We start from the raw sequence: 23,472 nt of genomic DNA on the forward strand, positions 1-23,472 counted from the left end.
TAACCACAAAATTATTTCTACAATTTAACTTCAGTAATACAATTATTCTTTAGTAGCAGATGCTCCCAAAGCAACATTTAATAAAATCGTCACTTGAATCACCAATAGCCTGTCATGGGCCAGCCAGCTGCCTTCTCCTATAAGGAGGAGAAAACGAAAGAGTTGGGCCCTTCACCAGTGGAATACCTGCCTGAGCTGCTGGATCAAGAAGCAGACTCAACAAGAGAAGCAGCAGGAAATGAGAATGCTTTCCAGCTGCAGCCGGGCAGGGGGAAAGAAGAATTGACACAGGGGTCAGAGTATCAGTTGCCACTGGTTTCTCCTAAACCAGCAAAGGACTGAAAGAGAAGAGAAAGTTTAACAGCTCTTAGAGAGCTGAAGGAGTGCCCACCTGATTGCTCAGCAGAGATTAGTATTAATTCCTGGAGCAGAATCATTGCAGGAACAGGAATAAAAAGCTGACAGGGAAGCAAAGGACTTGCACCTGAACTCAGCACTAAGAAGCAGCACCTGGGCTTCGGGGATGAGTCATCTAATGAGGCAGATAAAAGGAACACACTGAGCAATTCACAGCGCCTTGCAGACCATGTAGTCTGTCCGTGTTAACCTTTACTTGTATTTGCCCACACTGGAACCTCTTTTTCTCTGATCCCTGGATTGAACAAGTTTGTAGACTTTATTCTTATCTGTTGCCTTGTTGACTGTCATTGTATTTGTATATCCTGGAAATCCCAGGTTGAGTAACAGTAGGCTTTGCCCTGAATGTGACACAGTGGAAATCTTCAACTGCCCCTGGATGAGAAATTCCCCCTTCTAAAATTGAACTGCTATGTCCCGACCAGCCATTAGGGGGCAAAAAAGAGCTTTGGAAAATATTCCCAACCCCCAATGTAAAGTCACCCTAATATTTTTGCCCCATCCCATCCATGCAGAATAAAACACTGAAGAAGAAAACCCCACTTTTCACTACCCAAAGGAGTCCAGAGCAGCTTACAAACACCTTTCCCTTCCTTTTCCTGCAACAGACACTCTGTGAGGTAGGTGGGCTCAGAGAGTTCTAACAGAACTGCTCTGTGAGAACAGTCCTAAGAGAACTGTGACTAGCCCATGGCCACTCAGCTTGCCCCATGTAGAGGAGTGGGGAATCAAACCCAATTATCTATTAACTGGCTGTCAAGTCCTACAGTGATGCAATGGTCATGGCTCATCGCCTTCCTGGATCATGTGGCTGTCTTGCCTAATACACACGGTTCACCTACGTTCAGATTATAATTTATAATCAATAACAGATGTTTGTTCCTTTTGGTATGCTGATGTTCACCAATCTACCTAACCATTGGCCCACCCAGAACACTTAGGGTACTCTGACTCACATACCAGATTTCACCCTTCTTTGCACAGATTTCTGAACTATCTCTCTAGACAAACAGAATTATACATCTCCAAAACAAATCAGACTTACTCTGTTGAAGCAACATTAAAAAACCCTCAGAGGTCTTCATCCCCTATTGCAACCAAGACTTGATTAATCACCAAGTCTCCCAATCTTGAACACAGACACTGTAATTTATCCCCTTCTTGATAGAAAAGGAGGCTATAGTGGTATGCATATTTTACCTAGGTTCAGATAATAATTTTCCTGCAATATTAACAAAGTAAACTCACTTGTTCTTGGTGCCAGTTTCTTGTAGTGGTTAAAAGTGGTGGCCTCTAATCTGGAAATCTGGGCTTGATCCCCCACTCCTCCACATGCAGCCAGCCAGGTGGCCTTGAGCCAGTCAAAGTGCTCTCAGAGCTCTCTCAGCCTGCCTACCTCATAAGGTGTCTGTTGTAAGCCGCTTTGAGTCTCCTTCAGGTAGTAAAAAGTAGCGTACAAAAAACAGCTCTTCTTTTCTCACTCACATTATAGAATGGCAAAAGACAATCTCGGGGATCATAAATTCCTTTGGCTACTCAGTGACATCCAGTTAAGGGTTTTCCCATCCCTTTCTTGTCTTCTGTCTTGTCCACCCTAACCCCAGTTCAGATCCAGCATAATGAAAGGAAAATTGGTCAAAGCTAAATAAAATGAGTCTGTCTGAATTTTGTTCTGCGCTGAATGCAATGCACAGAATCTCTCCTTGGGAAAATGGCTTTAACGACGGTTAAATTGCCTGGCTATAATTGCATGGCTGGAGATATAAATATTTCATGTGCCATATGCTTCATCAGAATTTCTTCATGAGGCGCCTGCATGGTGGCTACTCTAATTCACGCCCACTGCTAACAACTCTCCGAGAGTCAAGAGGTCAGCCATAGAGGGGCTGCTGGTTCATGGAAGTGCCCTGTTACCTACAGGCTTCACAGATGTGGGGAAGTGGCAAAGAGGAAGCTAAGAGGACTTTGGTCCTGCTCTGCAGCTCTCTCCTCACTTTAAGGAACTCACAGCTATGACCATATACTAGTTTCTTTCTAATAGGGGGAAAAAAAGAAAGCAGAGACAAAGGTGTTCCCAACACCAGTATGAAAATGTGCAGGCATTACTCGGATGTCTCTGTCATTTTCTCCAGATTTAAATTCTCACCTGTCTCCCCAGACCTGTTATCTCCGCATCTGCAGACTTACAGACGACTGATCTTTATCTGGCAGGGCTGCCTGTGCTGTAAAGGAGTCCAACGACTCAGAGGTGTGAATAACAGCACCTGGGCCCCGGTCCTATAAGTGACTGCACTCTTCCAAAATCCTGCTGTTTTAACAGCATGTATACAAACCAAAGACAAAGCTCGCAATTCACAGAAGCATTTCTCCTGACTGTAATCAAACAACCCCAAGGAAATGAGTTACTTACAGCAGATTAAGCAATTTGCCACAGTCTCTCCATAAACTGGAATTGTAAGTAGTACAATGCTCTAAATCAGGGGTAGTCAACCTGTGGTCCTCCAGATATTTATGGACCAATTCCCAGGAGGCCCTGCCAGCATTTGCTGGCAGGGGCTCATGGGACTTGTAGTCCATGAACATCTGGAGGACCACAGGTTGACTACCCCTGTTCTAAATGTTCTGCATAGAAGACTCAAGAACAGGAGCTATTGGTTCGGAACTTACAGTGTTTCTCCAAGATGATCTCTCAACTACTCTGGGAAATAACAGAGGCAAATCCTCCAATGCTATGCTCAATTTGTAAGGTCTGGGGTACACCTCAGTGTAAGGTCTGGAGTGCGCCAGTGGCAAAGTTCTAGATAGGCCAAACACAAGCAAACTGGCTCAGTCTAGGGGCTATTATGCATGTAAAGGTTTTCATCAAAGTCAGCACGCTGACCCTTTTAAATCGTCTGTTTTTAAGTTGTTTTTTTCTGCAAGGTTTATACATTTGAAAGATGGACTTATGACGGGGGGCAACTCCTCCATTGTGCTAGATGCTCACTGGCAGACCATGGTTAGTTGCAATATCACATGACTGCCACTCTGGTACATGCTACTGGCAGGGCTTTATGGGAATTGTAGTTCATAGGCACGGAGACCTCAACAAGAAATTTCTGTGGGAACACACAGACTTTTGAAAACACTACAACCTCTACCCCTCAGAGGTATATTGTTCCTCACAGAGAGTGCATTGAAATGCTTGCAAATGCCTCTGAGGAAACGGATAAATTAATTTCTGCTGGCGTAATGTTGTCATAGCAGAGGTGGGAGGGTCTGTGCCAAGCAAGGGATGCCTCAAGCTCCCATTGGTGGACGAGGGACTAGGGGTGTCTGGTTCCTCCATTGGTGTATGGTGGCACAAATCTGGTGATCAAAAACACACCAGCGCTTATGTATGCAAAAACAAGCGTTTTCACGACCACTGTAAAAGAAAAGTTGTTTTAAAACTAGTTTTAAAATCTGTACTGAAAAGACGCAGTGGGGGGGGGACACCATGCGTAATCAAAAATATACTACAGTAGCTTTTCTGTTGCAAAACCAGCTCCACATGCATAATTTTTTTTAAAACTCTTTTTGGGCAGACTTTTTGCAAGCTTTCTTACCATGCATAATACACCTAGTCTGACAGCAGATTTTTAAAAACTCTAAAACAGCCCAGCTAGGATTGCCACGAGTCCTCTGTGTTTGTGTGATTTTATGTTAACCCAATGCGTTAAACCTTGAGTCCAAGAACATGTGATCACTGCAAATGGAAGTAACCAAATGATGAGTTGGACCCAATCAATTTGTCCACTGGTGAAAAAGAGAAGAACAGGTCCCATTTAGACCACCAAAGAAGTCTGTGCTGGGGATCATGGAACTGCATGGATAAAACACATGTGGGATGGGGGGGCTGTAAAAAGGAGAGCAATTGAACAAAACTGTTTTAAAAAACTGGCTATATCTAAACTATTTTCCCCCATGTTTTCCCCCACTCTTTGAACAAGAATTGATGCAAGTACAGTGCGTTATTAAAAATGATAAAACCCTCAAAGATTATATTTCATATTTCCAGATATCTCAAGTTGGAAGTAATCATCCAAGAGAAATGTCTTCAATTTTTAGACAAGCAAAAGCCAGCATTTCCTTTTATATGCTGCAGAACCAGACCACGCAAATGATAAAGAACTAGGCTGGTGGTCTAGCTTCTAGAAATAAGGTCATAAATAACGGCATTCAGTCAAGACTCTTGCAAGGGTGCCAGCTGAGATAGGCATATTGTGACCTGGACTTCCAGTGACCAGGAACTGGATGGAGTCCAACCAGAATTCAGTAAAGGCCAAGAGACTTTGCTTAAATTAATCCATTTCCATTTGGGCTTGTGTCCAGACAGGAATGTCATCCTTATCCCTTACTACTCAACACAAAGATAAATACTACAAAAAAGAGGGGGGAAAGCCCAAAATGTGTTCTAAATTAAGAGTAGGATGTTTTTTCAACATTTGACTTGCCCTGTGGTATGAGTCACTGCCGTTCATGTGCATTTACAGCCAAAAGTCATGCCCTTTGTTGACATATCCCCCAGTCACAGGCAAAACATGCCTTTTCTGTCCATCACGGCAGATGGCAAATTCCACGTTACGGCACTGGTCACCATGAAGTGTCCATTTCCTCCTCCAGTTGAGATTGCTGTTTATTCTTTCTCAGGGTTGAGCCTCATAAATCAGGCGTACGGTAATTCCAGAGAAAGCATGCACATGCTCAAAAAGTGATATTTGCAGTAGTTTGGCAGGGCCCGAGTCTTGCACATGGTTGCAGGCGCACACAACTAGGAGTCAGCAAACACAGAGTTTCTTCTTAGTTATCATATTAGGGAATTCCCTGGACCTCTATTCTCAGCCAACGTTCAATGGGGGGGGGGATGGGGAGACTGGATATTTAGCCATGCACCAATGCATGAAGTCACTACCAGTTCAAAACTAGTGAACTAATAGTGTAGCTGCAATGCTCTAGGATTCACCCAAAACACTATGGGAAGGCGACTGTAAGCCGCTTTGAGCCTCCTTCAGGTAGGGAAAAGTGGCATATAAGAACCAACTCTTCTTCTTCTTCTTAACCACAGAGTTTTAGTTATCCCAGGGCATTGCCCTGATGCAATGACATCACTTCCAGTTTCACATCAGAAGAGACATAGTGCATTGGCACAATGACAAATTGTCAGATTCAGGGGGTACCTGATATCAGATGTTGTAGTTTGCACTAACTAGCCCTTCCTTAGAAGGCTTCTGTTGAGCATAAACAAACTGTTATCACCTTTCATTATTCATTAATCACATTAATTAGGCATTTGTCTCACCTCTACAAAAGACATTTTAAAAGAGAGTTTCAGAGGTAAACAAGGTAAATTAAAGTAAAAACAGAGTAGCATAAAAAAATAAGATCAAATTATCCAAAAGATAACTGAGATATAATTAAAATTATCCAGAAGCATGCATTCTGTTTATGGGTCTTTATTGCAGCTACTTAGCCATCTGCAAGGTGATATAGGGATTTTTATCCAACAAAAGGTACATTAATGGCTGGTCTTCTGGAAGACACTGAACATTATGCAAGTGAGGCCTAATCATTACATTCCTTGGCTCCAAATAAAGATTACATTGAACTAATAAATGAGCTAATTGTTTGGGAACCCCAGCCCTACAAGGGCAATACCATTCAGAATACCTATAATAAAATAGCTAAGAGAAGGATATTAAACTGAGCAAGCATAAAGGCTCTGTGATCTGAGATGATTCTAGATTGGACAGATAAACAGCTGCGGTACCATAATCTGCTGTAACACCACGGGACACAGGAGAGCAAAATCTGCTTGCTAGAGGACACAAGATTTGTCTTTCCATGTCTAACAGGCACTGATGCAACAGGCTAAAAACTTGCTTCCACTCCAACATCAGAAAAGAGTCAAGGGAAATACCAATAGAGCTAATTTTTCTATGAATTAACTTTGACTACTTGCGTGCATGTGAATCCTCAAACATAGCAGATATGTAGCTTGGATAAGTTAAGAAATGAGATGCAACCTGAACTTTATGGTCTGAATCCACACTCTGGTTTCCACAAGCCCTTATCCAGTAATAAGGCACATGGCTGTGTATCCAACACAGTTAGGAAGACACAGAATATGGTACAAGAAAGTAGACTGAGCCCTCTCAATCGCCTGGTTGAATGCGCCAATTTAAAGATTCGATATAGATTTGGCCTTGATTGCACGACATACCGACCATCATGTACAAATAAGAAATTGGCCACACTGGCTGCATTACTTTGGCTAGAGTATCATTTCTGCAGGATAACCAGTTGTTGTATTGGAAATTCAGTCACAAGTAGCTAGATTGTTTTACCTGTTCAATGTCAGTTCCTCTAACTCTCCAGCAAAAATGCTTCTGGGCCTTAGAGAAGACCAAGATCTTAGATTTTTCAAAATTTACAGACATTTGGAGCCAAGGATTAAAATCGCAGTAAGTCACAAGTGGAGACAGGAGACATCTTCAGCCCAGTTGTGCTGCTGATAATATCAGCCTCATCAGCATAGAGTAGTAAAGAAATGAGATGAGAGCCAAGTTTGCGAAAGTGTCCTTCAACTGCCCCTAGGGCTGGCCCAAGGTCAGTTTTAAAAAGATTAAAGAGGCAGAGGACCAAAACAAACCCATTTTTGATGCCTCAGTTTATAGCAATCTCTAGTTAGTTCACCCTGAAGGACAACTAGATTTGCAAGACCTTGGGAAGAGGACAGCAAAATCCGACTTTAAGTGAAATAGGTTCCTTGAAGTGGGGGGAACGGACCCTCTTACCTGATCACAGATCAGCTCCCATTTCTTCTCGTTATCATACTGCCGGAGTAGCCTTGCTTTGTCAGGAGGCAAGTTCATTGCATTCTGCAGAAAAAGAGAAAGCAAATATGGGTGACCACAGCAGGCTTCAGGCTGAGAGAGGGGTGACCTTAACCCACTGTTACAACATGGTTGTGTGTCAAGTGCTGTCAAGTCGCAGCCGACTTAACAGCAACTCCCGTAGTTTTCAAGGCAACTGATTAATGCCTTCAACATGGTTGTAATTAACATTAGCTGCTTTCCTCTAAATTCTTGGTTAACAAAGCATTCCATTAAAAAAAAAAAAGGTTGTTGAAATGAGAACTGCCAGGGAAAAGAAGATGGAGGACATGGAATTAATTTCAGGCATTATCAAGGTTTACAGGACAGAGAAATCGTGGGTTGCTTATGGGGATTCCTCCCCTCTTCCTCCACTTACTACTGTGCAACGGCAAAGAACTGAAGCAAAGCGGATAGGAACACAGGACTCTTGGTTAAAACATTCAAGGCTGCTTCCAAGACAGGAGGGTGAAGCTGCGTTGTTCCCATGGCAGCGGCTGAAAGTGGAGCAGAAACCGCTTCCGCACAGTCCTGTTCCTGTGCCACTTGCTCTGCCATCATCCCTGCGCCTTCATTCCCCCTTGACACAGACCTTCCACCTCATAACCTTTAAAAAACACTTTATCTATCTATCCGGAGGAAATTTTAACAAGTTGGCAGGGTGGGAGGTGGAACAAGGAGCTCACCTCTGCAATTCTGAAAGCCCAGATGCCTCTGAGGGGTTGTCCAAATGGATGGTCCCCCATAGTCACCCCATAGATTTCCCTCTATTTCTTCTCCGGAGTGAAGGGGAAGAAACAGAAGCCAGAGGGGTTGTGTAGTGATTGGTTAGGACATTGTTTGGCAGTTCCCCTTTACTTAAAAAGACTAAAACAGCCCCATCACTGTACATAGCAGTTTATAGAATAACAGGAGCAAAGATATCAACATCCCTGCACAAGGTTACAGTCTAAGGCTGACAGCAGAAATACAACAAAAATAGAAAAGGAGAGAGGCAAGGAGGTGATGTAGATTGACAGCAAAATTTTAAAACTTTCTTTGAGTGTATGAGCCCACCTTAACTCTTAATCGCACTGTTGGTCCATCTTGCCAGGGAATGTCTACTCTGATTGGTGGAAGCAACCCTGTGTCTCAAGCAGAGGAGAGGTCTTTCCTCGGCTTTGCTTCCTGAGATCCTTCTTAACTACAGAAGCCAGAAACTAAGCCAGGGACTGAACCTGGGACCTTCTGAATGTAAAATATATGTCCTACCACTAAACTATAGTTTTTTTGCAATAACAAACTCTCAACTATTATTATCTTTGGCAAAGCAGCAGCTATTATTACGAACAATCTTGAGACTGTTACTTCTGGAATATTTAAATGCTCCAAAAGTGCAAGCATCCTGGGCTAGAATGAGATGAGAACCGAGACTGTGTAGTTAAAATATGGGGGAGTGGGGGGTAATAAACGGCAGCAGTGATTCTATACACACAGAGGGCTAGAAGCAGAACAAAGCTTGAGTCCAGGGGCACCTTTAAGACCAACAAAGTTTTATCCGAGATATAAGCTTTGGTGTGCGTGCACACTTCTTCAGATATAATGAAACAAAATTTCCTCAGTCATTACATATAGGCACAGAGAGACTGGGGGGTTAATTGATCGGGAGAGTTAGGCGCATGTCATTATGATACTGGGAATCACAAATAATCCGGAATGTCCAGTTCTTTTGGCTTCACAATTCTGAGGCATTTAAAGGAACGGAGATCTCTTTAACTGCCTCTGTGTCAGAGTTCACTCTAAACCAGGATGTTGTGCAATTTTGAGTGAACTGACTCCAAGGCAGTTGAAGAGACTGTTCCCTTTAACTGCAGGGGATTCAGTCCTGGGCTGGCTCTTCCTGTTTCTTGCAGTTCAGTACAAGTAGTAGAAGGAGCCAGCCCCAACTGAGCTGAGGCAGCAGGGAGCCAGCAGCTTCTGCAGGCCCAGCTGATCCTGGGCCGGCTCCCCTTATAGTTTGGTTTGAGCCAAGCTGTAATGGGAGCCAGCCACAGCTCAAGCAGCACTCAGCTGGCAGCTCCCACCATCCTGGCCATTCCTGGGATGGTTTGATTTCGCTCCCTCCCATTTTATTTCATTGTTGCCCATGTCCCAATGGGCTGGTTTTGTTCTATTCCACGCTGCGGAAGGGACAGGAATTCCCATAGAAAGGCAGAGGATCGCTTACAGAAATTTATTAAAGCTGCAGCTTCATTTTGTCAATTTACACCAGGGTGTTTCCCAAACTGGTATGTGCTCTCAAATACAATACATGAGGTTTTATAAGGTGTGAAATCCCACCCCAATCAACTCACAATTAATTCACATCTTAAATGTTCACTTCAGCACCACCATTGATAACATCTTCCTATAGAATCCTTCCATAATCATGTAAAAAGTCATAAAATCAAACGGTCAGTCCACCAACTTGACAGCAGAAGGGAGAGAAATGATAACTCAAATGGCTCAGAGCCATTTTAGCCTAACAGCTTGGTGGCTCCCCCCCCCCCCATCAGCTGGTGGGTTTAAATGGCTGGTAGCCATTTCAAGGGTCCGTTTCATTTCCCCTGCTTTTGTCTACTCAGTGTTAAGTGATTAACTATCCACTGCTCAAGATTAATGTATCCTAGAGATTCTACTGGATAAAAGGAAAAGGAATATATTTTAGTGTACTATGTATCGTGATTCCCCTTCTTTCCCACCTCCCAAATGTCTATATTTAAAAGCTTTGACTTTTTAAAAAAGAGATCTTGAAATGTCATTAAAATGCTAATGAAGTACTATTTTAATGTAACAGCAGGGCAACATTCTGATTTTAAAATGTCACTGAAAGCAAACTGAAGGAGATAATTTACATACTTGGGCTCAAATCTGTGCCAATCGTGATGCAACCTATAAAGAGTCTAAACTGGAAACGACAGTCAATTGTCATCACCAATAGATTGTTTGGACAGATAGGAACAGGTATGTCTAAATATCACAAGTCATCCAGTGCAGTAAAGGCCTTTAGGATAGCTTCATATGCTGCCATTCCAAAGGTGCAATCTACAAATCTCTGTGCTGATTTTTCCTTCAAAATCCTACTGTCCTAGTTTTTATCATAGTCAGGGACTGTTGGGACTTGAATAACAAATGGCCCACACAAGCCCTCAATACTGCTGTGACAGATCATAAGCATCCTTGGCAGTTTGTTTATGGCCACTGGACTGTATGTTGTCTGCATCCCTTGGATTTGGTCTCCCTGTGATATTACAAGAAGGGGTTGCATAAGTGCCAGTGCTCATATATAAGGCTGCACCAACTTCCATCAATTTCCCCTCAGGTTCATTATCACAGTGGTCCCCAACCTTTATTAGGCTGGGGACCGGCAGGGCATTGGGCCGCGCCCACAGGGACCGCGCGGGCCACGCCCACGAGCCGCGCCCGGCCGCGCCCGCGGGCCGCACCCGTGGATCGGGGCGCGGCCCGGCCCTGATTCCCTCTCCCCGCCCTCCCCGCAGTAAGAAGCTTCCCGGGCCGCAAGCTTGCGGCCTGGGAAGTTTTTTACTGCGGGGGGGGGGCGGGGAGAGGGAGCCGCGGCCTGGCGCCATGGCCTTTGCGGCCCGGCGCCGGGCCGCGGCCCGCAGGTTGGGGACCACTGCATTATCATATACCCGTCTATTTTCACTAGTGTAACTATACAATCAGGACAAGTGAGCGCCAGTGATAGTAAACTCATCATGGATACATTGGAATGGTAATAGTCCACTGAAAAATTAGTATGAAGCTTACTAATGCAACGGGAAGCCAGCTCTGACATTTTCTCAGCTATCTATTACAATACAATACCAAACAAAACACAGAATTTTCCTGTTCAGCGCTATACAGTTTTCTGTAACTCATCGCACATGCTTTTCATGGGTATGCTAGCTCATCAACTTTACGAGTGGGATATTTTTGTGCACTTGCCATCAAAGACTTTGAGTGCAAGTTCAATTATTTGTCAGAAGATCCCAGTTTCCAAATTCTTGATGCAAAGAAACCACCTGATCACTTCTTCTTCTTCAGGCTTTCAAGCTGCTATTCACAACAGTGTAATTATATTACAATTACTATTTCATTAAAAAAAAGCACACCCTGCCTTTTCATTGCCCATACATGTTAGAAAAGGAAAATGCACGGGAGATTTAGCAATAGTTTACGTTTACTTACATGAAAATATGAATATTGAACAGGAAGTGCAAAATTAGCTGCATTACTGGAATGACAACAGTGTTGACGTTCCAAAGCTTTGGGGGTGTGGTGGTCAGCCACTCATCTAGTCTCCCAAAAGCCAATGTTTTTCCTTAGAGTAATTTGTATACTTGGTTGTCCTGAATGAGGTACTCAGTTAGTAAGAAAAACAATATTAAATGCAGTTAAAATGCACTTATATCTAATGTTGAACCTTAACTTAAGAGTATAGAGAAGCACGTCGGTCCTCAACAAGGGCCAGGGCCTTCTCGGTCCTGGCCCCCACCTGGTGGAACGAGCTCATGAGGAGATCAGAGCCCTGCCCGAACTTCCACAGTTCCGCAGGGCCTGCAAGAGGGAGCTCTTCCACCAGGCATTCGCTTGAGGCCGACCGACTTAGAACACCTGTTGAGCCCCCAGACGCACCCTCCATGACTGAAAGAATCAACCTCCCAGTGTTACTGTTAATTGTTATTTGTATGTTATAAATAACATACAAAGTCTTCGGGGAGGGCGGTATATAAATCTAAATAAATTTTTAAAAATGTGGTTTTGTAATCTTTTGATGCCTCATTTGAAAGTTGTTGATGTTACAGTCTATATATCGTTCCATGTAAGTTATATAATGTTCAATGTAAACTGCCCAGAGCTGCAAAGAAATAGGCGGTAGAGAAATATAAATAAATAAATAAATAAATAAATAAAATCAAAAAAAATCCACACAATGGGGCTAATGACAGACACAGTTTTTCATTTTTTTAAATCCTCGCGGTTAAACAAAACATCGAAACAACAGAAGATATATCTGTAGCTTTACAAAATAAATATTTATAAATATCTTGCAAGAATAGATTGCGAGATTTCAGTGGCCATTTCAGGAGTGCTAGGCAACCACAAGAAGGAAAAAAGAGGAAATAATGTAGATAGGAGACTAGGGAGGGAAACGTGATCCCTCCTGAAAGTCCCTGCACGCCCCCAACATGTTCATAACACAGTTGTTCAGTCTTCCTAACTACCCCACCATTTCTTCTCCCATTTGCCCTTTAACCCCACCAGGAAAGCCTTATGTTTTAATTGTGCATCATAATTATTCCTATTCATTCTGGAAGGCATCTATGGTGTGACTGTTGTTTCTTCCTGGAATTACACTTTCCGGTGAAGTGCACTAGAACTGTGCACCATTAGTAAGTCAGACTTATAGAGCAGTCATCTGAAAATGTACAGCAAGCTCAGCCTGCCCGAGCCCCGTTGGAAAGAACGGACGTGACAGCTTCCACTTTGAGTGGTACTGCTGTTTTATTTTCTCTGTGTCCCCCCCCCCCCCCGTCTAGAGCCCTGAGGCAGAGTGATCAAAAGTACTAGGTCAAAGGACTACTGCTCCTCACAATTTTAGGCAGACACCTGAGACATTTTAAAGATGAAACGACAAATGCAAAGTGTGTCTGCAACGAGCAGACATTCGAAATCATGTGTATCATATTAGATGTACTTGCCAACAACACCTTCATTGTGCACCTTGTCAAGGAGCCGTGATTAGCAAAGACTCAGCTGCAAACCTGTGCACAGTAGGTGAAGGTTTGCCTATGCGTGGTACGCAAAAATAAATCTACAGTGGCAGTCCCGGGAAAACTACCAGAGGAAAAGAACCTCACTAACCTCAGGGAAATTGGATTCTGGTGGCACATGTTCAGAACCCGTCTATGTATCTTGCATGTCTTCTTTTCAGAATGTGTGTCAGTGTGAGCGTAATGAGAGAAACCCCGCTAGAGAGTCTGAAAGTAGGATTTCTGCCACTCGTGAAAATTCACACAGGAATAAATTTCCTGGCTTCCCCCTCCCCTCCTCGATTCTCACACTTCTAAAATGTGATTAGAAGTTCAGCACCATTTAAGTCAGCCTGCTTTTTTCACACCTTTCTGCTACCTACATTGACCTTTGACCCAGATAGAGCCACAGATAAAAAGGCAGGAAATGATTGCATTTCTTCCCCCCCCCCCCACCCCAAGAACTGGTCATTAGATTGCCCCAGCAAGTGACTGAGAGAATAAATGTGTTGTTGTTTTTCTCTTTCCTATGGGAGCATGTTCCTTTGCTTCCCCCCCCCCCCCACTCCTGCCGCCGCCGCAAAAGTTTTTCCCTTCAGGCCACAATTCTTGTTCCACCTTGTTTTTAAATTGCAAAATATTTCTCATTCTCCGCTCCGACTGATAACGCGCAGGGGGAGACAGAAGGCTACAACAATAGCAAGCAAAAGCAAGCCTCCTTTCATGTGTCAGGGGTTTTTCCCCCTTAGTCTTTCCAACTCCTTCTGCTACACTTGGTAATTTCTTTTAAGCCCAGAGTTCTTTACTGCATATTTTTGTTGGTGGTGAGGAGATGCCTTCTTTTAATCCTTCCTAGCAGACGAGGCTCTAAATTGCATTCCAGGACTACACAAAGCACCGAGGCTATGTCAAGCATTGCTATTGGCAACCGAACCGCTAAATCACCTTGAACTGTGATCTCGGAACAGCACAAGGATAGTGAGAAAGTTTCTCCCGAGTCAGAACTCACTGAAACAACAGACCTACGCAATGCAAGGTTTTAGGAGGTGCTTTGAGCTTGAGGGCATTTCAGAGATGCTCCGTAGACTGCATATATCACTTTCTGTTGACAATAGGAACTTAATTATTGTCTGGAGACTCGGTAATATGGGAAACAGCTTCTCTTTCTCTGACCACTGCAAAGACATCGGGCTATATTTTGTTATTGTTGTATCATTAGCAGTTGTATTTTATTTAGAAAATCCAACCCTGTTATCTAAGCTGTTTATACTTCTGGTCCCCGCTCCACAGTGGAATCCAAAAAGCATGTAAAATGCATCTCAGTTATTCTTGTTTTTCATGAGGGTGGAATATTCAAAGGGTTGGGCTTGGAACCAGGAGACCTTGAACTGCCAAGACCGCAATCCTAGGCAGTATCCTATCTCCAGGGTCTGCAGCTCAGTGGGATTCACTCCCAGGAAAGGGTTCTTAGAATTGCCTTGGGAGCGATATTAAGATAACCACTCAGCCTAAATTACTTTAGGGTTGGGACAAGATGTGGATGGGAGAACAAAATTTCCCACCCATGCCACCTGGGGGAAGAGCTGACTGACTAAAGATGAAATAGGTATATTTTTATTTGTAAGGAGGAATTCCCATTCAGACTTCATTCAGATAGTAGCCTATTATGTAGTTACCAGCAATAATGTCCAGTGTGTGAAAAAATCCAGTGGCTCTAGAAAACTGTTTGGGGATAGGATTAAGTAAGAAGCTTAATAGGGAAGCCACTGTCCAATCTCTCTCTCTCTCTCTCTCTCTCTCTCTCTCTCTCTCTCTCTCTTGCTCACTTTGAATTATCCTTTAACATTTGGAAAAGGTAAACAGGAACCTTTCTTCTCATGAAAATTATTATCCCTCCCTCCACTCTTTCCTTCAAGGAGCATCCAATGCAGTATGTGGTCTCTCTCTCCCTCCTATCCTCATAAATTGCATTTTGCGGTTTGGTTTGGATTATGGTTCATAGCTGAACCACAAACTGGTAGATGAGTTCACAAACTGAACTAGTTCACATCAGTTCATGAGGCACTTAAAGTTTAAACCCCTGCTTTCTGTTCCCCCGTGGCAGAGAACAGAAAGCAAAAATTTAATTAAACTGCTCAGAGCCATTTCAGCCCATTTTCTGCTTACCACCAAAAACTGCAGTGAACAGAAAATGGGGTGAAATGGCTCCAAGCCATTTAACCCCCTGATTTCTGTCCCTCACCCATTTTCTTGGAGAGCAGAAATTTGGGGCTTAAATGGCTCATGAACCAGCATGAAGCAGTTCAGTCTGCGAATCAGCTGAACCATTAACCCACTTCCTGCTAGGTGCTTGATGAGCACGGAGCCTCCCACCATGGCAAAAAGCAACAGACCGTGAGTCTTGTGCATAACTGACCTAGGTGACAAGCACAGCTTTTTACTTCCCCCTTGATACCACTCAAGGTACTATGTTGCATTGACACCCTGGAACAATAAAAAGCTTACCACCTGCACTGTGGTTCTGGAGTACAATCAAAACGTTTGATCTGATTTTAAAATATAGTAATCAGATGAATAGGTTACCAGATTGTATCTGATCACACTACCTTGCACTTGATTTCACCACACAAAAAGGTAGACCAAAGGCTACTTGGTTGCTTAAACTGGAACTGGAGCAGACCTGATCAAATTTCTAGAAGTCTAGTTACACCTTCTCGTAAACCCTTCTGAAATCTCATTTCACAATAGGAACTCCTCTCCAGATTCCAACAAAATGTCACTTACTGTCAGTTATTTGTGAAGGTAAAAGTTATTCTCAAAGTTATTCATGACCTGTGTTGTATTTCTATGCTTGGTTCAAAGACGCCAAACAGATTCCAGTCCTTTCCTACATAAGAATTTTCAGCCAACCACATGAGAAAAAGAAGAAGAAGAAGAGTTGGTTCTTATATGAGCGTATCTTACATGGCCAGCGAAACATCACAAGCTTATAATGCTAGAACAATTTCATTGATTCCATTGGATATAAACAGCTACAAACTTTAACACAGTTGGAACAGGAAATAATGAGGAGAATGGACTACATTGAGTAGTTGTGTTCACCAGTTACAACACAGTGGAAAACAAATTATAATGACTCAGAAAAAAAACCTAGACAAGGTAAGAGGGCTATGCCCAGATATTTAAACTTATCAAAAAGCAGCTAAGAAGAAGAAAGGATTGGATCAGAGGAATTATCTGTCTCCGTCGACATGGTTAGTGGGACATCCCCACTACCCAGATGCTATAATACCCAGTAGTGAAAAATGATAAGTCTACTGTCTTTTCTCCCCTTCCCAAAGCTAATAGCAGCTGGGGGGAAGGGGTGCCATATAAAACAGCTTGAGAAATGCTGATTTAAATTGCCTGTCAGCTGTCTTTAACTGAAATTAAAGACATCAGGAATTATTATTACAGATTTTGTCTACTTTCACTATAGGTATGTTAGAATTATTTTGATATTTATCAGGTGGAACAGTTTTTGGACATGATCAATCTGTGTACAATGGACAACAGATGGCGGGAATGGCTTCTAGTTTAATTCAGTTCCTATTTGTTGCGACAGTTTGTCTTTAGTAAGATAGTCCTATATCCTCTTCAACCAGATTTATACAGGCTGGCTTCGACCTTTCCAAGGCATAAGTGTTTTGACTTAGTCAGCAGTCAGAAGCTTGAAAAAATAATCTTCTCATAAGATATCTCCGTTTAATATTCATACAGCTCTTGTGATGGAAGACTCTTGTGGCTTTGGTTTAGTTAATGGCCAACAATACTTCTTTAACAGCCACTGAGGGCTAGGAAATGCCTATAGAAACAAGTATTGATGGCTGGTGTCTACCATGTGCTGTAAACACTCCAATGTGGGCAGGAATCTAGCTAAGTTGGCAAAAGGGTCTCAACTGTTAGCCAGACACAACCTGGGAGAGCATAAAATGCTGTTTACTTTGGGAGACATGAACAGTGCTTTGGAGACTGGGTGTCTGCCAAGGTCCCCCATGCTTAATTTCAATATCTATATATAAATACATTTGTCCAAAAACGATAATTGGCACATACCCACCACATATTAATGTAGGTTCTAATTCCATCACAATCCCTGGGTTGCCAACAGTTGACACAGGCCCCCCCAACAAAATTTAATGGGAGCCCCCCCCCGACAAAATTTAACTCTGGCCTTGATTCTGTTACTGAGAACAAACCTAAATATTATATAAGTCACATAACATTGCCCAGTTACTGAGAATTTTAACCACTAGTTCACACAGAATACCCTGAACAATCTTCCCACTGAGAATTTATTAGGCTGAAATACAGAGAATATTTCAAAGGAAGGCGCTACTTGCAAGGAAGGCAATTGTCTGCTCCTGTGTCCTTATAGAAATATTAGTTTCAGTTATGTTTTTCTGTTATGTGAACAGTGCCAATGTCCACCAGAAATTCAATGGCTTGAGAAGAGCTAGCAGCCAATAATTTGTCACATAATATCCATTCCCTTTATATTCCAGGTGACCGAGATGACCAGTTTTCAAAAACTGGCTAACAAATGTATAAATTGTTGGATCTGTAGTAACCAATTCCAGTCAGTTTTAACTTCCAGCAATTTGGTCCAAATTGCTAACAGAATGACCAAGATGAATCAGATATACAAGGTAGAAAAATTATTTCTCCATCCAAGGAAGAAAATCAGGTCCTCTATCCGTTATCTACCCCCAAACTCAGGACAGCCAAAAAATGATGCAAATAGACAACTGGAAGTAACAGAATTTAACCCTTTTTTCCTCAGATATATATTACGGTTAATATATAAAGATTGCTAATTGGGCATACCCTTTCTAAGAAGGTGATATTGGGTTATTTTTCTCTTTTACATCTGATCCACCTTAAATCTCCTGATGTTCTGAAATGGTAGACCATGGAATAATTGGAAGGGCAGGAAATCATCCTCTCGCATAGCACAACAAATTTCTCATATCTCTCCAGTGTTGTAGCTCTTCTTTGTTAGCATGAAGCTTTAGAAACAGCTCAATTGATCTCATAATGCATATTATGGTTTACTGCTTGTCAATCATATGCCATCTCAGTGATACACAGCCTTTCTGCCCTCCTCCTCCACATTCCCAAATTACACAGGTTCTCAGGCTAACCACCAAACAATACATATATTCATTCCACTTCTTAACACAGATTTGATGAAAGGCAGATTTAGTTACATTATGGGAAGAAAATGTAAAATGTGAAGGAAATAGCAGAAAATGAACTGAAATTTAAGTAACCAGGGACTATGAAAAATAACAACAGTGAAACAGGACCTCATATTCATAGTTGACTATGAAGTCCCAAAGAGTTGCACCCCAAATTTTTCCACATTGATAAAAATTATACGTTCATGAACACAGCTACAAAGGAGAATTCTTTCGCTTTTTTCGATTCAGTTCCTTCCTCCAAACCCACAAACCTTTAGGATATGTGCCTAACACATATCTTCACAACTGGAATTAAACCAGAGTACATGCACCAGGAACAAACACATGTTCCTCCCTATTTATCCCCACCTTCACCACCTTCTCCTCATATTGCAATTTCCCATATATAAAAAGTTGAAATGGGTCGTAGCTTTCTGTGCCTGGAGGAGGGTCAAGTATGGTTGTGGTGGTGGGGAGGACATCTGTACCAAATAGTTGCTCTTATATATGTGAAGAGCCCCAATAGGAGGAGTGGTGTCCAGGGCACGTCCGGACTCCATTTCCAGCTCCACAGGCCAATCCACGAGTCAACACGGATTGGGCCGCCCCCAGAAGCTGGCTGCGAGGTGCTCGCACAGCTTTGCGGCCAGACCCTGCCTGCCTGCCAAGGAGGCCACTCCCGCGGCACCCTGGCCCAACCCCCAGCAGGACGGCTGGCTGCGCAGCCATCAGCCCAGCTGTCAGCGGGACAACCAGGTAGGGCAGCAGCAACACTGTCAGGGGGCCCACTGCTAACGCAATGGGCTTTCAGGCTAGTAAATAAATACCTTCATAACACTTTGTACCCCCCAAGTCAGAAGAAAGGACCAGTTCCCTCAAATTAGCTCAGTGAATTTGGGCATATACCTGTTCATTTCCTCTGTAGTGCTTGTCTTTTGTCTCTTGTACAACTGATAGTCACTTGTACCACAAATCCGTGAAGTGAAGGGTGAGCTCACTCAATCAGATGTTAAACTAATTCATAAGGATTACTGACCAAAAAACACAGGTAACAGATAAGCCCAATACCCAGGAAAACAGGATACATTCAGGAAGAATCTTGTTCCTTTCATGACCTGCAAGATGGATTCCCCACAACAGGAACAGCCTTTTGACTCTCCTGAAAGCAAAACTATTAAGTTTACTATTAGCATAGCATTAGCTGCTAAGCAGCAACAGGAAACAGCTGCATTTCAGGATTTTTTTTTTTAAAGCCATATTCCTGGGGCAGTCCATATCATGCTACATTACACTTTCCTTTGCTTTCTTCTCCCATGCAGACCTCGCTCTCTTCCATTAGAGTAAAAGACCTAGGCCGGAGGGACATGACCCATGTTGGCTGAACTCATACAACCACTCAAAATTTTGTGAATGTAAACACTTTCTGCTTCCAACAAAGATCTGCTATAAAGCCTTTTAGCCAGGAAGGCTACAAAAACCTGGATGCAGGCCAAAAATGTTAGCATATGCCTCCAACCTCAGCATTTTAAAATCCACCCCCCTAAAACAGACAAAAGCTGGCCCAAAGCAGAGCTTATTGCTAAATGCTATGCTAAATTCCTGTTTAATATGAGGTGACAAAATGAATATTCATTCACCTCCACAGTTGTTCCTTTCTCTCACACGTGCTCTCTCTCTCTCTCTTTAAAAATAGAAAGATTAGGAGAGGTTTGGCAAAGCTGATTTACCTACTTTATGTTTAAGTTTTCCAAATGTAATGTTGCAAAACTGTCATCTCTAAGAGATGCGGCATACATGACATAAGCCAGATATGAAATACTAAAAATGGCCTTTCCTTTTCAGTGGTCCTCACCACAAGTATAAAATGTAGGGAGAACTTGTCTCTCTGAAACAATTCAATCCAGTTCACACAAACCGAGAGCTAGCCAACCATGTACACAAGAAGCATGATCAGAATTGTTACTGCCTGGTATGACCTGAGCCAGCTGGGAGCAAGAACCCAGAGGAGAGCTGTTATGAAGATGAGGAGTTTTTTGGCCCTTCCTAAATTGTTAAGTTACTGGGGAGTATTAACTGAGGTTGCTTTGTTAGAGGACAGAGTTTGAGAGTACTGCTTGTAGCCTGCTAGAGAGTAGTGTTTTTGTCTTGGACTCTTGGTTCTTTGTCTGGTCTATTGCTCACTGAGCAAGGCTCACTGAAGACCCCATCCTCTCCTGTGGCTCTTAGCCTGAGGAATAAGCCTGAGTACCCTGCATCACTTAGGATACCTTTAAACCACTAGCCTTTTATGAAAACTAGCAGGGGAGCAGGGACTAGCAGTGCTTTACAGAGAGTGCCACATGTACAATTATCTATTCAATCATGGGTGATCACTCACGGCATAGATCTCATGCTTCTCTGGGAGCAGATTTATTCTCTTGAGGCTACGGTTGCTGACCTAGAGAAGCTAAGGCAAGGAGAGCTTTGGGAAGAGACCCTTAGGGATTTATCATATCAGCCTTTACTTCTGTGATGACAGCTCTTCTGCTGAGAGATCTTGAGGATGGAGGGCATCAGTCTGAAGAGGAAGAATTCGATCTCTTAGAATGGACCCCTTCCTTTGGCAACAGACTGATATCCTGTCATAACAAGGATGCCTCTTGGGAGTTGGGAAGAGGTGGGCTTCTCATAGCAGATGATTTAGGTTATTAGGTTATTAGTTATAAGTTATTAGAAGACCAGAGAGCAGCATCTGTGACAGGTATTTTGACCTCATGATGGTGTGAAATTGTGGATACCGTGTCATATCTAGGTAGGTTGATAGATGGTGCTGGAGAGGAGTCAGCAGTCATGGTGCATGTTGGCACCAATATATTGGGAAAGGTAGCTGTGTGATCTGGGAGGAAAAAAATTAGGTTACTAAGCAGAAAGTTAAAACTCCTCAAAGGTAACATGATCAGAAGTGCTGCCAGCTCCTCAGCGCCAGCTAGAAAGGCGCTGATCAGGGGTCTTGATGTGTGGATCAGAAAGTAGTGCTGGGAGGGAGGGTTTAGATTTGTTGGGCAATGGGGAATTTTCTGGAACAAGCTGAACTTGTACAAAAGAGATGGGCTTCACCAGGCTGCTGGCGACTCGTATCACAAAGGTGTCAGAGGAGCTTTTAAACTAATCCTGGAGGGGAAACTACAGGAGCAGGGAAGATTCCAAGATGATTAAGGGGCAGCCTCATTTGGAATACTGTGTACACTTCTGGTCACCGCATCTCCAAAAGGACATTGCAAAGCTGGAAAAAGTACAGAGGAGAGCAACCAAGGTGATTCGGGGGTCAGAGTACTTTCCCTATGGGGAAAGGCTGAAGAGTCAGAGACTTTTTAGTTTAGAAAACAGACAAACCAAGGGGGCCATGTTAGAGGTTTATAAAATAATGCATAGAGTGGAGAGAGTTGACAAAAATAACTTTTTCTCCATCTCCCAAAATACCAGAGCCCAAGGGCATTCAATTAAACTGATGGGCCCTAGGTGGCCCTAGGTTCAGGAAGGACAAAAGGAAATACTACTTTACATAGAGTGTGATTAAAATAAGAAATTAACTGCCCAAGGATTACTTGATAACCACAGGAATAGCTTTAGAAGGGAATCGGATTCATGGAGGATAAGTATATCAATGGCTACTAGTCACAGTGGCTGAGGGAATCCTCCTCCACGAAGACTCTCTGCCTTGTTTTTGGCCTCCCAGATGAACTGGTTGTTCACTGTGTGAGACTGCCAGACTAGATGGAACGCTGGTCCGATCCACAGGGCTCTTCTTATGTTACCTGGGCAACATGTGGATTTTACATATAGGTATAGTTTCCATTCACATGAACCAAACTCTATGAATAGAAGCTGTATCCAGACGGAAGATCCATGTAGGTCCTACACCACGCTGTGAATCTCCAATGCTTCTTACACTAGTTGTCAGAAATGCTCATTGCATATGATGGTATACTCCATGCAGTTCATAACACAGTCATATTTTTAGAATCATCTTCACCCGTACTTCCTAGTTGACTAGTTAAGATCTGCCACGCAAGCTCTTCTTTCTGTACTACCTTCACAGGCAAGATAAGCGATGACCAAAGACAGGGCATTTTCTGTTGGTGGCACTTAACCTTTGGAACACCATTCGCCCCAGGGCTCACCTGGCACTTACTTTACTTTCTTTTAACACATCTTTTTACTCAGGCTTTTAATAACAGGTTTTATCGTGTCAGTCCGATGTTTTATGGATAGTATTTATGCGGCTAATGCAGTCTTTCTCAACTTTTCTACCTTTGAGAAACCCCTGAAACATTCTTCAGGCTTCAAGAAACCCCAGAAGTGGCGCAATCATACAGAACATGGTTGGCAAGCATAGCTGTGTACACACCCACCCGTGGCCCCTCACCTTCCCACCCCCTCCAGGCTCATCATTGGCCATTTGGCAAGAAGGGGAAGGTTGACGTGATCATATATGGTCATAAAGGTAAAGGTAAAGGTATCCCCTGTGCAAGCACCGAGTCATGTCTGACCCTTGGGGTGACGCCCTCCAGCGTTTTCATGGCAGACTCAATACGGGGTGGTTTGCCAGTGCCTTCCCCAGTCATTACCATTTACCCCCCAGCAAGCTGGGTACTCATTTTACCGACCTCGGAAGGATGGAAGGCTGAGTCAACCTTGAGCCGGCTGCTGGGATTGAACTCCCAACCTTATGGGCAAAGCTTTCAGACAGCTGCCTTACCACTCTGCGCCACAAGAGGTCATATGGTCATATCACCCAATAAATGTTTAACACATTTTTTAAATATACAAAAAATTAATAAACTTCCACCCATTCAGGAAAACCTTAAAGGGTCATCAAGAAACCCCAGGGTGTCATGAAACACTGGCTGAGAAAGCCTTTACTAATGGCTTGTTGTTTTTTCCATGTTTTTATACCTTGGTTTGCAACTATAAACCATCTCAATCAGAACTCTGAAGAAGCAGCATAGAAATATTCTCAATAAATAAACAGATGGAGCCATCTGGTAGCACTCAAGAGTTAACTGTAAACCTGACAGAAAAGACAAAGGTAATGGTTTACTGAGGCTGTTGAAAAATTAGGAAGTCATATATTCTGCTTCTCAGTGTGGCCTGGTAATCTTCCTCTTTGTTCTGGGGAACATTCCT

The 23,472-nt window shown here is 43.0% G+C and overlaps 1 protein-coding gene across 9 annotated transcripts in view; it reads right to left on the reverse strand.

The window, feature by feature from the left end:
• FMNL2 (formin like 2) overlaps positions 1-23,472 on the reverse strand; it is a 254,925-nt gene that overhangs the window by 101,173 nt on the left and 130,280 nt on the right. For all 9 annotated transcript variants that reach the window (XM_077320026.1, XM_077320022.1, XM_077320023.1 and 6 more), the window contains exon 2: positions 7,233-7,316. In XM_077320026.1, the coding sequence (XP_077176141.1) occupies positions 7,233-7,316 (84 nt within the window). The remainder of the gene's footprint in view (positions 1-7,232; positions 7,317-23,472) is intronic.

The sequence above is a fragment of the Paroedura picta genome, chromosome 2 (assembly GCF_049243985.1).
Source record: "Paroedura picta isolate Pp20150507F chromosome 2, Ppicta_v3.0, whole genome shotgun sequence".
NCBI classification, from domain to species: domain Eukaryota; kingdom Metazoa; phylum Chordata; class Lepidosauria; order Squamata; family Gekkonidae; genus Paroedura; species Paroedura picta.